The sequence below is a fragment of the Micropterus dolomieu genome, linkage group LG07 (genome assembly GCF_021292245.1).
Source record: "Micropterus dolomieu isolate WLL.071019.BEF.003 ecotype Adirondacks linkage group LG07, ASM2129224v1, whole genome shotgun sequence".
In the NCBI taxonomy this organism is placed as follows: domain Eukaryota; kingdom Metazoa; phylum Chordata; class Actinopteri; order Centrarchiformes; family Centrarchidae; genus Micropterus; species Micropterus dolomieu.
The window spans coordinates 31,991,653-32,007,468 of NC_060156.1; the positions used below are offsets into that span (position 1 = coordinate 31,991,653).

A 15,816-nucleotide genomic window follows, 5' to 3' on the forward strand; every position below is an offset into this window, starting at 1 on the left:
CATGCTCTAACACACAGTAAGGATGAAATGTGTGCTGTTCTCACATTCTTCCTCTGTATGTACACATAAACAACAAGGCAGGGAAATATAAAAGGAATTTATTTTATTGTTTGGGTACATTATTGTTCAGTGTACATGCTCACATCTGAAACAAACTTTACGTGCTTGATAACTCTCCCACCCCGCAGACATCTACACACCAATACTGATTTATATTCATAGCGGCAAGTGCTATGTAGCTCCACATAGGGGACACAGGAAGTGACATATAGCACCTTCATGCGGCGTCGGAACCGCGTAGCAAATTCACAGCCGCACCGGCAGAGCTCCAGAATGTGCAACTCGGCCGGCTCACACGCGGACGCGCTACAAGTGCGAGGGCCCGCCCAACGCTGCTTGCAGCTTTAATTATTATTATTATTAGGGCTCCAAGCTCCTCCTCGAAGGATGGACATATCAATGTCAAAACTGTCCCAGAAACATAGTGATGAAGCCCTGTTGGCTGCTATGGTTTAAGTCTCTAACACAGATTGAGCGGAATTTGTTGCCCATGTTTCCTGGTAATAAAATAAACAGTTGTCATTTCATGATACTTTAACACTTAATACATTGTTTTTAGGACCAATTAAATAAATATACAGTATACTGTATAATGCTACATGATAAATAAAAGGCTCCAAATAGACCCAGTGATCGGTATTGGCCGATACTGCTTTCAGCAATCGGTGATCGGCCCAAAAAATCGTGATCGGAGCACCTCTACCTGAAGGAGCACGTATCAGAATGTGCTCATTTGCAGAAGTCTATGTCTTTAAAAACATCAAAATCCTGGATAGATATTATTTTGTTTTTTAGCTTTTATGATCAATCAGTCAGCAATGGAACGACAGAGCAGCAATCTCTGGATAATAAATAATAATAATCTCTACATTGTCCTTAACACTGTGACTCTAGGGCCAATAAGGCAGCTGTCAGGTTGTCAACCAGTTCAAATTTCCAGCACTGAAAGATTTACCATGGGCTACATTAGTGAAGTAACCACTGTTAAAATAATAAAGAATTTCCCCTCGGGGATCAATAAAGTATTTCTGATTCTGATAAAACAAACCCGTATGAAGTTTTAGCTTTGTGCAAGTGTTGGTCTTAAAAAGAGGTGTGGTCCGGCACACTGTTGGCTAGGGATGCACCGAAATGAAAATTCTTGGACGATTTCAACGTTGATTTATCTTCACTGGAGCTTCTCAGCAGCTTCCGTGCACATCCGGTTCCAGTGTTGTTGTTAGCATCGTTAGCTCTGTCGGACTACGACTTCATATTTATGTTAAAACCGGACAAAACTGGACATTACTTGGAGAAAAGAAAGCGAGGAGGTTGAACTACCTGGTGAGTTCAGAAAACATGTGTCTGTAACTTTATTCCAGCAATCATTGTACTTTACTGTGACCAAGTTAGCATAGCATTGCTCTGATCGATCCCAACTCCATTCAGAAAACAAACATTTTAGAAGTTGTCCTGCTGTCTTGCTGACAGACCTGACAAAGCATGAATTCATGTTTAACAAAAGAATCGGCATCACTTTGATCGATTTATTGCTATTTAATCACATGAAAATGTTTACCTTTGGTTCATACAGTTGTAGTAAAGGCGAGTTGCGTTTATTCACGTTAAAATCGGTTTCTCGCGTTGCAGCGAATGTACTCACGCGAGGAAAGCGTCGCGAGGCGAAAATTTCGCGGTTGGTCTGAATGCGGCATAAATGTCGGTCCTGACAGGTTTATAACTATAGTTTTCTGTTTTGCTGCTTAAATGTCCCATGATATTTACTGCTCACATGGAAACATCTCAAATGACTGACAGCAGCCTCTCTAATCATGAAAGTAAATTGTTAAAGAAACATGACCAGTTCATCAGAGTTTCTAATTATGCAGTGCAGAGAGGATGCACTGCATTAATCGGAAGGTCGGCGGTTCAATCCCCGGCTCCTCCAAGCTGCATGTCGAAGTGTCCTTGGGCAAGATACTGAACCCTGAATTGCCCCTGGCGGCTGTTCCACCAGTGTATGAATGTGCGTGAATGTTAGTTTCTGTTTGAGCACTTAGGCTCAGTGTATGAATGTGTGTGACTGGTGAATGCAGATGTAGTGTAAAAGCGCTTTGAGTGGTCAAAAAGACTAGAAAGGCGCTATACAAATACAGAGCATTTACATTCACTCTTAACAGAATTTCTTATGCATCATATAGCAGCCTGACTCAGGGCTCGAGACTAACGGCGTCCTGTCGTCCTGGGGACGATAGAAAATGTGTTTGGGACGAAGAGAAATATTCTGTAGGACGACTCTAGGACGAAAGGGATTGTGTAGACCTATGCGTTTATTTATTACGCTTAGCAAATGACAAACTGAACTGACCGAGCGCTGACTACAACAGAGGCTGTCTTCTCACGCTGTTACTACAGTCACACCAGACTCACACAGGAGGCCAGCTGTTCACCTGTTCCCGCGGTAGGCTACAGGTCCATCTGTCCTCTCAGTCACAAACGGCTTGCTGACCTCTCAATCGCACTGTGTAGGCTAGCATTAAGCGCCACACATCAATCTTGTCACGCAGTGAAAAACAAACCAATATTCTGATAACGTCGACTAGTGGCGAGAATCATCTCCACCCAGTTGATGAAACTCAGCATATGGCGTAATTGTAAAGTCACCCGCGCACGCTGAGATGCTGCCAGCAGACTCGCTGGTAGAGTTTTGCATTATAAACATCTAAAACCTGAAGCACAATCTGGCTCTGTTTGGGACTGTGAGCTGCACCTTATCGGAGCTGCAGAAGTTAACATGAGGATTTGCGTGAGATGTCTGCCTGATTGTCAGTGATGGTTTCAGTTTCTACCTCTGATGATGTGCAGCGCACTGGTCTCATTCAGTACAGTCTGAAGGGGAGCACAGCAGAGTATAGGTCAGGTAGACTTTTGAAAAAGATTATGAATTCTCATTAAATATGACGTTAGCCTCATAATATTACGATTTTCTTCTGGACATGTCAGAGAACACAGATATGTGAGATTCTGAATGTGCAGAAAGTTTTGAACATGAGCAGAAAAGCTGCTGAAACAAAGTCCAGGAGTTTATAACTGAACTGAAATTAAATCATTTATGATCAAGGTAAAAAGGTGCCACAACAGATAACTTTTCAGTATTGTTTATAAATCTTCAGGACGGTTCAAATTGTTTTTTAGGACGGTTCCAGGACGGAGGTCAACAAAGTTAGTCTGGAGCCCTGGCCTGACTACTGTTCTTTCACATTCAGTCCTACAAACTGTGATGTCCTTTTTAGGTAGGGTAGCTTACCAAGGCGATCTGCTGTTTGACCCGCTCCCTGGCAGCCTTCTCCTCTGCCTTCTCCCGGTTCCTTTCCTCCAGGAGTCGCTTGGTCTTCTCCTCTTCCTGTTTCTTCTTTAAGTCCTGCATGTCCTTCCCCACCTTTCGCCGCACTATTTCCTTTCTAATCTCATTCTGAATCACAGGCAACACACAGGTAGGTCAGGGTGGGCCACATTAATTATGCATTTCAATCAACATTCACACTACGGAAAACTCACCATGTGTCTGGTCAATAGCAAATTTCCCTAGTTCATACTATACTTACATTGCTAGGTTTCATAGGAGGCCCATGAAATATAGTGAGTAGTATTTAGTGCCCAAAATAGGCTTGTCTCCTTACCTCTTCTTCTCCCATCTTCCTTTGCTCTCGTCTCTCCTCCAGTTTCTTGGTTAACCTGATGCAACAATATAATGATGAAATATCACAACCTACCTTGAAAATTATAAATGTAGGGTAATGGCAGGTTTTCAGTACATCAGTGCATGGAATTTCCTTCCTCATGTTTGCTAATTTCTAATTAGCTCTCATTCTAATTCATTACAGTCTGGGCAGTTTAAAGCTGCGTTTCGACCAGAGGAACTATACCTTTGGAGGAACTCACTGCGTTCCCACCAGAGGGACCAGGGTCTAAATGTAGTTCTGGGGTCTTCATTTTACCCCCTAAAAAGTCCCTGCTCAGTGGTAGTACTTTCCGAAAGTACCAGGTACTTTGGGGGGGCGGGGCATGCCTTGCAGTGAAATTCTGAATGGGCAAGTAGAGGCTACTGGCTTTAACTGGAGAATGTCGGCTGTTTGTCTGCTACTGCTCCTCTCTTTTCCTCCTTTGTTTGTAAACCAATAAATCAAAATCAGCAGTCACATAGCACACATGTCTCGCCGCTGTCCGCCTGAGATCAATCAATTGTTGGCATTAAATGTAATAATAGCAGCCTGCCTGGGTGTGTTTACAGCGAACAGCTGATGGAGTTACTACTGGGTCCAGAGTTCAGGGAGTTTCTACACGGAGCTGAAGTTGGTGTCCTCCTCTTCAAAACCAGCTGAACAGCTGATTATAGCAGGTAATAAAGCTCGTTAAACATCCTGTTTGTCTGACGCAGGCGGACACAGACATGTGCTTTCAGCTGATCTGCAGCTCTTGTCGCTGGAAATGTTTTGATAACCTTCCAAACTGACGCGATTTTAATTTTGCGTTGTTTTATCTGTGCTGGAGTTATTTTAAGAACTTGATGGTTTTATCCAGTTTGTTATCCACACATGTTTCGTGGATGTCCGCCTGAGATCGTATGACGGCATTAAATTTATAGCTGGGAAACAGCAGCCAGCGTTCAGCAGTGTGTTTACAGCGAGCAGCTGATGGAGTTACCAGGGTATATACAGGAATCCTGAAGTAAAATTCAATGCCTTTTTCAACATATTGTAAGACTGCCGCGCCACTTTGAGCTAACCGATTAAATCAGCCACACACCTTTAAAAGGGACATTTTTGAGTTTTTAAAAGAAATTTAAATATATTTATAACATATTTATTGCCTATATGTCATCAGGTTGTAACGCCATCTAAAACTTGAGGCATTCTCCAACTCTCTCAGTTACCAATAACAGCCTATATGGGCCAACTGTTCTCTATGTGAAGGACTGGTCAGATTTCACTGTCTTACATAAGCTATGACGTTTATGTACGCAACATTACAGCAAATCATGTGAAACAGTGTAATTTTGTGTTTTAGTTGGTTTAAACTAGATAATGTGAGCTTGCCTGCAAAGATATGTGTGACAACTTTCATCAACCACTTGATCAATACAACAAAATTCAAACAGGCCAGGAGGGAACAAAGATGAAGAGAATAAACGGAGTGATGAATGACATAAGTAGTGTAGGCGATGCAGCACAGGCACAACCTGGAGGAGGAACTACTCTAAATGACTGTATTAGTATAATATTATAAAACTAAATTAAAAGTATTTTGTTAACTTAAGAGTAAACTAAGTTTGATATTAATATTTTCATTATGTTACTATATTGAATATAACTTCATATAATAATATATAACTTACCACTAGTATAATATTAATTCAAATTACAGCTGTTTCAGTCTGGGGTTGTTTTTTATTAACTTTGTGCAAGAAAAATGCTCTAGGCTACATGATATTCTCAAACCTCGATTTTAGGCAGGCTACTAACTCGTCAATAATCATACCCATTTATGCAGTACAATTATTAATTATTTAATTAATAATTAACAATGAGTTCAACATTTATAAAGTTTGTTGCAGAACATCAAACTTTTTTAAATCCCACTCCATCCAGGCTGTGATTGATCTGTTCACAAAAATATTACAGCGTTTAAAAAGTATTATTTGGAGGTGCATCCAATTCTCGGCAAGCAGGCAAAACTCGGCACAACACCGGCCAACCAGGTTTATCCCGTTACTCCTGATCGCCACTCCGACTATGTTTTGGACGATTAGCATTGAGGGTCCAGTGGGGTGGGAGATTACAGTTGGTTGTACTCGTAAATCATTTTCCTGTTGCATGGATCTATTTTTTGGAGCGTTTAAGAGTGAAACAGGCGCACAGTAGATCCCTGCGCCTAACTTTACAGAAATGAATCACACAGTCGCTACTCACTGCCTGTCTAGTATTTTTGGCTATGCATTATAAATAAATACGTTCACCTACACTTTTAGAAAACAAACTTTTGGACAAAACATTTTCACATTGAAATAAATATCTTCAAAATTGAATACCTTGTTAAATGGCGATTAAGACTTTATAATGGCCTTAATTTTCACAAAATTGATTTATTACCTTTTAAAACTTTTTAAGACCCCGCGGACACCCTGAGTTACTGCGTCCGAAGTTGTTGTTTTAAGTTTTCTTCAGCCAGGAAGTTTCTACAAGGAGACAAAGTTGGTCTCCTCTCTGAAACAAGATCGTTAAAAATCCTGTTCCTCCGACGCAGGCTGAAACAGACATGTGCTGTCAGCTGATCTGCAGCTCTTGTTGGCTGGAAATGTTGTAATAACCTTCCAAACTGTTGCAATTTTATTTTTGTGCTGCTTTCTCTGTGCTGGAGTTATTTGAAGAACTTTATGGCTTTATCCAGTTTGTTATTAAAATGTGTTACTAACGTTATCACATCTCCTCATTATACTCCCATAAAAAAAGCTGCTTTAATGGTCGAGCACAGCCTGTAGTTTTTCATTATATTCCAGTCAAATCTGATGTTCATTTATAAATGTTGCTCATGGATAGTGGTTACATAATGATGCCTGTGCATCGCTATCTACAGCCTACGTCAGCTGGTTAATCTGCCTAATCTTCACAGGTCTTTAGACCACAGTGGAAACGCACACAATAGTGGGCTGAAGGAACCTTTTTGTTCCTTGAAAAGAGATCCGGGGACTTTTGGTCGAAAAGTGACTAAAGACTCTGGAATGAACCGTAGGTTGACTGGTTGGTTAAGCTCGCCATTGGTTGATATAGCTATTCCCGGTTTAATAAAATGGGATTCTGACAATTTATTGAGTGTGTGTATGCGTAAAGGTTTTACATAGGTGAGGGAAAAAAATGGTGAAAATTCAAATTTCGACACGTTAATAGATTTTATCTATCTATTAACAAAATGCAAAATTAGTCCGCCTACAAGTGGGAGATCGACCATTTGGTGACCCGGTGCAGCCAGAACAATCTGGGGCTCAACACTCAACACAAGACAGTGGAGGCTGCGGTCCATCAGGACCAAAACCTCTCGCCACAAAAACAGCTTCTTCTCGTCTGCAGCTAGCCTCATTAACAAGGCCCGGGTCCCCCACTGACACTCCCCCCTTTCAAATGATACAAATGTCTCTGCACAAACCTGGCACATCGCACATATTTGTTGTTGTATATTTTTATATTGTCAATTTATATATTTATGTACACAATACTCTCTTCCGTTGCAACACGTCTGCACAACACAAACCTGGAATAATGCACATGGAAATATTTGCAACTTATTCTTTCTCTGCAAATAGTTATTTTTCTCTTATTATTTCTTATATAACTTGTTTATATTTATATATTTCTACAAATATTTATGTTGATGTATGTTTGTCTTCGTGTAGCACCTTATCACCAAAGCAAATTCCTCGTAAGTGTAAAACACTACTTGCCAATTCATAGTTTTCAGTCACGTGACATGCGCGGCGACCTGGAGGGCACTGCGGTAATGTTTACTTTTACCTTGTGGGGAACCCCTCACCTAACACAGCTCAGGCTTGTCTCCTCGATTAGTGCACCTGAAAGCGCAACAACCATCCAGCATTTCCAGCAAAGTAACAGTGTGACGCTTGCTTATTGGTTGGCAGGCAGCGGAAAATAACCTCTTTGCCCTTCAGGGGAGCCTTTCCTTTGATATGTGACGTCACGTGAATAAAAAACTATGAATAAAGCTGATTCTGATCATACACCTGACGATGCATACACAATCCCTGATTTTGCAAGTATTGATGCTGTTTTGAAGGTAAATATTGATTTGATTTCGATTTTTCTTTTGTTAATTTACTTTGTATTTTGGTGACTGATAAATATATAACCTATTAACATTTTTATTTTTGAAAGCATTCTTACTTTTTCCACACTTGCCTAAAATGTTTGCTGAATACTGCATATATGAGCAAATTAAGGGTCAGTATGAGAATTAGGTCAGTAACTTATTGGTCATTCTTAGCAGCTATGATGAATGTCAGTAACCAGGGAAATCTCAACTTTGTGAAGCTAATGTAAAAGTGATGATGTAACACCTACTATAGATAGAGAGATAGATAGAGAGAGAGAGACATTCGAGCACATGTGCTTCTAAGATATGTAGGTATCTGGTATCTTGACACAACCTTTTTTTATTTATTTATAGTTTTTAAAAAGATATTGTTTTGAAAGACGTTTTGAAAATTTGACACATTGAATAGAGCAGGGGTGTCAAACTAATTTTCACTAAGGGCCACAAAAGCATTATGGTTACCCTCAAGAAAAAAAGAAAATTTCTCTTTTATTATAACATCCATCCATCGTCAAACACTTATCCTGCGCACAGGGTCGCGGGGGGCTGGAGCCAATCCCAGCTGACATCGGGCATGTTATAACATAAATTAATAAATTTATCAGATTTAAAAACCCTCATTACTCCATCAATCCAAGCAAACAAAGACAAATATCATCAAACTTAATCTTTTACAGTAACTTTTCATTTTTTCACAGTCCAGAGGTGCAGAACAATGGTAAAACAAATAATTGTGAGCTGCACACAGCCTTGCAGAGGGCATACATCCAACTAATGACAGCTGGTTTGATTACCTGGAAAAAAGCAGACGTATAGGCTACTGGAGCCTAAGCCACACTACATGATCGGTAGACCGTCAGGCTGTGATCGGGAGTCAGCGGGTGATCTGCAGTCGCCAGTCGTTATGTGTAAACTACTCAACAACGCATCAAAACGGCTCCCCGACACATTTCTGACACATCACCGATGTCTTCCAGATATCTATCATGCCAAATAGTTTTTTTCACGTCTGTTTGAATCAGTTTGACAGCCTGAATACAACCTTCAAATGTATAATGCAACTGCAAATCTGCCAGCTTCTTTCTGAGATCACTTTTTCCCAACAAATGTGACAATATTTCTCCGGGGAGTGCAGTTATAGACAGTGGCAGTGCTGTGATAAAAGTACAACAGCTTCGACAGTTTGTTGGAGTTAGCAACAATAACTGAGGTGGGCGTGGCTTAGCAAAGGGTCAATTAGCCACTTTTAGCGATGTTTGGTTGGTAACAGAGAAGAGAGATGCACTGTTTGCAGCTGGTCTCCTCTCCAGCATTATTAAATATACATTTCCCTGGCAGTGTGTATTTTCTAGCGAGCCAAACTAACTGACACAGTCAACTGACGTAGACTCAATGCACGCAAGAACGTAGGGTGTGTTGCGAAATCTAACCTATTTTTTATAGGCTAATGACCATTCGATAGACGTCATCTTAAGTGTTTACTTTGGCATTAGTCAGAGATGTGATTGGTATAGGACAAAAAGCAGGAAAATAAACGGAAAACAAAAACACACTGCGCGGCGCTGTGGGACTTCTCCCGAGTACATTTGATGTTATCACTAAAAACTTTATTATTTACTGTATTAGTATAATATTATAACAGTAAATAAAAAGTTTAATGTTTATTTTGTAGTATATACTGTTAGATAATTTTCCAAAATCTTTCAGCCCTACTAATTGTGATTTTTTTAACCGATATTGCGATTTAATATGCGATTAATTTTTAAGCTCTTTACCTTCTGTATTATTCAAAACGGAAAGGGAGTAAATCAGTGTATAGTGTGACCAACACAATATTAGATTAGTACTACACTGTTCTTTCTTGTGGGTCAGGCCTGTGTTATGATGAAATCAGGTGATGCATGAATTATTATTATTATTATTATTATTATTATTATTATTATGAGCAATTGTGGAGAAGTATCAGATTTTAATAATATGAGAAAGATAAGGTAAGATATAAGATCTCGGCCTTTTGGCTAAGATCAAGTAATATGAGTAAAGTCATGACATGAAATGATATAATATCATCAGGTCAGCCTACCTATACAGACCACAAGAAAAACACAGTTCACCACAGTGTGTGACAGTAAGCGCTCCATACAAAACTCACAGTTCAACCACTAATTAATGCTACCTTATCTCAGTTCAAATCTCCCAGGAGTCCATCTTTCTGTATCCCAGTAAGCAGTCTGTAAGTGTCGCCTCTCTTGTTAAATAGACGAGCTTAGTAATTCTCCGACAACACCGGAGTTCCCCCTCAGCCTCCGATGCTGGTCAGCAGAGCACTGGCTGTAACCAGACTGTAACTCGGGACAGACTGGACCTCTGTTGCTTGTTTTGGTTTCAAACGCCGTTTCACAGATATTCCCTGAGCTGACTGGTGGCTGTGTGCGTGACGCAGGCGCCGATCGCCACAATGCACTTACCTCACTACACGTGTCGTTCTGTTGTGCATTTTTGCTATTCGTCAAAGCGGCAGGTGGCCCGCCGATTTCACCCACCACCACGTTACCCGCGGGTGCTACTTTCATTCCCTGGGTGACACTAAAGTTTCTGTAGTGTCTGCTTCTGTCAAGCTTAAGGCCATTGTACAACAACAACTCAAGGTACAGCGTATTCCTGCAAATTCCTGCAGTTCCTTTAATGTTGCTGTAGGCCTCTTGGAAGCCTCCCTGACCAGTTTTCTTCTCGTCTTTCCATCAATTTTGGAGGGACGTCCAGTTCTCTGTAATGTCACTGTTGTGCCATATTTTCTCCACTTGATGATGACTGTCTTCTGTTCCATGGGTTATCTCATGCTTTGGAAATTCTTTTCCTTCTCCTGACAGATATCTTTCAACAATGAGATCGCTCTAATGCTTTGGAAGCTCTCTCTGATGCAACTACAAAAAAGTCAGGAAAACCCTACTAGAACAGCTGAACTTTATTTGTGATTTATCAGAGTCACTCTAAATCAGGGGTCGGGAACCTTTTTGACAGAGCTCCATGAACGCCACATATTTTAAAATGTAATTCCGTGAGAGCCATACAATATGTTTAACACTAAATACAAGTAAATGTGTGTATTTTATGTAAGACCAACACTTTTAAAGTACAATAAGTCTCTGAATTCTTTTTAATAACGTTGTTATGCTGTTGCTAACTAATGATGAATAAAGTACTTCTTACCATTAATGCAACTTCTGGTGCTGCATGGTTTTGCTGATGGCTTTGTAGTCTGGTTGATACGTGGTAAGGTTAAGCTTCATGCAGGCGTTGAGGCTTCCATCCGTTAAACGTGATCGTAGGTTGGTCTTAATGTTCTTTAGATGTGAGAAAGACTGCTCACATGCGTACGTAGAGCCAAACATTGTCAGTACAGCAATACTCACACGCTGCAGTGTGCGGTATGTGACGGGAAGCGCGTTCCAAGTTTTGACAATCAGCTGGTCCGCGGGTTAAAGTTTTTTTCATTTCTCCCCACTTGTGTTTGCTCGCCAACTCTGCTTGCTGTCGTGCAAGTCTTTCCAAATCTTCATTCAGTGACTTGAACTTATTCACCCACATGTCTGAGGCCTTCAGGTCAGCAGCTTGTAGCTCAAAATCTCTGACGGAGACACCGGGGATGTAACTCAGGTCGGCGCTGTCCACTGCACACTCGTGTGGATGGGTGATGAACTTAAAAAGACGAGTACGCTCACGAAATTCTCCAAAGCGCGCTTTCAGTGACTGCAGGAGATTAGATGTAAAGCCCGCTAGCTGCTGAAGATCAAGATGTTGAGCAGGGTCACTTGCTGTGCATGCATATTTAAACTCTACCAGTTTTTCAAAGTGTAGTAAACGACCTATTTCAATGTCAGTGATGAAGAGTTCCAGCTTGTTTTCAAATGCAAACACTGCTTGTTGAAGGGATAAGACTGTATTTCCAACACCTTGCATTTTCACATTGAGCTGGTTCAGATGTTCAGTCATGTCCACGAGAGCCACTCAGGAGCCACTCAGTGTTAGCTAACTCAGGATGCTCGACGTTTTTCATTTCAAGAAAAGTCTGGATTTCGCTCAGACAAGCCGCGAAAAGGCTGAGCACCTTCCCTCTTGACAACCAACGCACATTGCTGTGCAGAAGCAGACCAGGATAATTATTCCCAACTTCATCTAGCAGTGTTTTAAACTGGCTATCATTTAAAGCTCGGGCAACAATAAAGTTGACCACCCGAATGACTAGCGACATCACCTCACCAAGCTGCTCGCCACACATCTGAGCACAAAGCGCCTCCTGATGTAGGATGCAGTGAAAACTTAGGATGGGTCTCTTTTCATGTTCACGAAGAAGCGCTAGGAATCCTCTGTTTTTCCCCACCATGCACGGAGCACCATCAGTACACACCGAAATAAGTTTATCCATCGGTAGATTTCTTTCTTTAGCGAACTCAGTGAAAGACTTGAATAAATCCTCCCCTCTTGTTGTCCCTTTCATAGGCAAAACAGCAAGACTTTCCTCACGTAGTGTGTCACCGACAGCATCTTGCAATCACGCTGAACTGGGATAAATGGCTTACGTCTGTTGACTCATCCAAGGCGAGAGAAAAGAATGGTGCTGCATTTTTTTCCTTCACTTGTGTTGCCTCAATTTGATTTGCCATCATGATTGTACGATCGTGAACAGTTCTTGCTGACAGAGGCGTGTCTTTTACTCGTTTGATTATCTTGTCTTGTCCGAAAAGTCGTCAAAAAGTTCATTGGCAACATCAAGCATGAATGTTTTGGCATACTCCCCATCTGTGAATGGCTTTCCGTTTCTCACAATTGCTAAAGCACCAGCAAAGCTAGCCAAATTCCAGTCACCTTGTTGTGTCCAAACACGGAGTTGCTGCTGACTAGCTTGCACTCTGCACAGTAGCTCTTGACATGCTTTCTTCCTGCTGTCCCCCGCAGGATATTTCGATGCAAATGTAGTATGGCATGTGTCGAAGTGACGCTTTATATTTGACCGTTTCATCGATGCAATTTTATCATTGCATATTAGACACACTGCAGAACCTGCTCTCTCCACAAAGGCGAATTCCTCTGTCCATCCCTGCTGAAAAGTACGATACTCCTCATCTTTTTTTCTTTTAGCGATATTCTTCGTCAAAAGGGTTTCTGCAATTAGCTAGCTGACTACTTGATTAAAAGGCGGGAAGTTTACTTTGACCTCACAACGACTTGTGTATGTTACGCATTATCCAATAAAAATTTGGTGTTGTCCCGGAGTACAGCTGTGATTGGCTCCAGCCACCCGCAACCATGAACATGAGCAGTAGGAAATGAATGGATTGAAATACATGAGAATGTTTTATATCTGGCTCGCGAGCCAGATGCAGCCATCAAAAGAGCCACATCTGGCTCGCGAGCCATATGCAGCCATCAAAAGAGCCACAGGTTCCCGACCCCTGCTCTAAATGATGAAAGGTGTGTAATTTTCCCCTCGAAGATTACAGTTTGTTTTTCAATTGAATTGTTCACATTACAGGTCACAGGTGGCGTGGTGGTTGGCGCTGTCGCCTCACAGCAAGAAGGTTGTGGGTTGAAACCCCGGTTGCCCCGGACTTTCTGTGTGGAGTTTGCACCCGTGTCTGCGTGGGTTCTCTCCAGGTGCTCTGGCTTCCTCCCACCCTCCGAAGACATGCAGGCTAGGTTAATTGGTGACCCTAAATTGTCCTTAGGTGTGAATGTGAGTGTGAGTGGTTGTTTGTCTATGTGTGGCCCTGCGATGGACTGGCGACTTGTCCAGGGTTAATTGGTCAGGTGATCAACGTGAGAGGGGGTCCACTTGTTTATTATCACGGTGTCACTTGTGTAGCACCAGCTGAGTGGAGATGATTTGCGCAATACATGTATGGTGAACTGTGAATTAACAGGTTACAGCCTGCATATACTGCTGAAGACACAGTGGGTCTGAGGGAGGCTACTGTCACGTGGGCAGCGCTCCTCCTTGTTTACTAGAAGTAATGGTTTTATTTTTTATAACGGAATATATATATATATATATATATATATATAAAATCATGATGCCTGCTCAACCAGTGACCATCCATCAGCCATCGCCGGCCCAACTCTAATGTGGGTTCACTTCTGAGAGTTTGTTGATGCCAAAACACTGCATAACAAAACGGATCTCTGTCGTGAGATTTTGTCAAGTGTCCATCTCACACTCATGTGTGAGAGTTGGCTGCTCTATCTTTGATATTTAGCTCATAACCAAACCTCCCCTACGTTGATTCCTAACAGTTGGTTTGGCTGCCATTTGCCAGGGTGTACCCCGCCTTTTGCCCGATGTCAGCTGGGATTGGCTCCAGCCCCCTGCGACCCTGTACGCGGGATAAGTGGTTGACGATGGATGGACGGACAGAGATCAACACAAAGCCCATTTCTGTCTAGAACGTACAGAGCTTGACATGTATGTGCGATCCTACCTTTCAACCTTAGTATCCAGGTTTTCTTCACTCGGAGAACACTGTGAAGCATGATCTGAAGATGCATTCTCTGCAGGAGTCCCTGTGGTTGAAAGGCTTCCATCATCTATCAAGAACAAACACACAAACAGAAAGTACTGGCTTAATTCACTTGACATCAAAGCAAATCACAGATTCTCTCATTTCATCCAATTTGTTTGATATGTGAATGAGTTAAGTTTGTAAAATGAGTTTGTAAATACAGCAGGTTTGTTTACCATACCAGTGCTATAGGCTGTGTAGAGTATAGATTTGTATGTGCACTGCCGATGTGGTGTTCATTAGCACCGCAAATGATCCAACTTGATTGCATTTTACGTTATTTTGACTGTGTGCGTGCTATGTGTCCTCTATGTGTGGTGTGCTGGAAAGGGGAAAGTTTATGGGAATATCTACATTATATTGTTACTTCTTCCAAGGCAATACTAGATATACCAATGCTAGAAAATATGGACCCAAATAATTAAAGTGTATTCGTGGTAGGGCTGCAATGACTAGTCGAAGTAATCGACAACGTCAAACACACAGTTTTATTTATTTACTTTAATTTAATATATTATTTTCATTTTCTAACATACTAACACACACGCGCTTATTGTTTTATTTACACACAAACAACTTTTGCTGTTTTAATTCCTTATCTAATGAAATTAACTGTCCTTATGTACTTTATATGTAGCTTTGGCAACATTGTTGCTATACATTCATGCCAATAAAGCTAATTTGAATTTTGCTGTTTAAGGGAGAGATGGCAATCTTCTAATTAAGAACATTTCTGGTTGTTTATGTCTAACTGCAGTGCACTACATGGAATGCTAGGGGCAGTATCGCTTCCACTGTCAGCCAGGACTGCTTGACTGTAAGACTACTCACGAAGAAGCAGCATTCATGTGAGAAGTGGAAAGTAACGGAGAAAGAGGCAAACAGTTTTTACAAGTTTTTTCATCACTAAACAGACTTTTGATAGGTTGTGAGGCGAGAAATCAACTGTGGAGAACTTGAATATTGGCAAGAAAGTTGTTGGCAAATCCAAAATGTGTTCAAACGTTTTCAGGGATGAGAAGCTCCACAAGCGCCCACGAGGTTAGCCGTGCCACAGAGCACCCTGGTCCCAGTTACTCAGACCACTGCAGCAGCAACAACAAAGCAGCAGAGGAAAGGCCATAACTGTGAGATAGTTTCAATGTTTGCACCGCTGTCATTCTGTCATTACAATCTGAGTAATGGTTTAACATTTTAAAGTAAATCTAGAAACATCTAGCTTGTGATGTAGCCTACAGAACGGGGCGGCTGTGGCTCAGGAGGTAGAGCGGGTTGGCCGTTAATCGGAAGGTTGGTGGTTCAATCCCTGGCTCCCCCTGGTTGCATGTCGAAGTGTCCT

The 15,816-nt window shown here is 41.5% G+C and overlaps 1 protein-coding gene across 2 annotated transcripts in view; it reads right to left on the minus strand.

Moving 5' to 3' along the window:
- Nucleotides 1–15,816, minus strand: part of ubxn4 (UBX domain protein 4) — a 35,395-nt gene that overhangs the window by 13,769 nt on the left and 5,810 nt on the right. For both annotated transcript variants that reach the window (XM_046054145.1, XM_046054144.1), the window contains exons 6-8: nucleotides 14,397–14,502; nucleotides 3,720–3,774; nucleotides 3,347–3,511 (exon numbers count right to left, since the gene is read on the minus strand). In XM_046054145.1, the coding sequence (XP_045910101.1) occupies nucleotides 3,347–3,511; nucleotides 3,720–3,774; nucleotides 14,397–14,502 (326 nt within the window). The remainder of the gene's footprint in view (nucleotides 1–3,346; nucleotides 3,512–3,719; nucleotides 3,775–14,396; nucleotides 14,503–15,816) is intronic.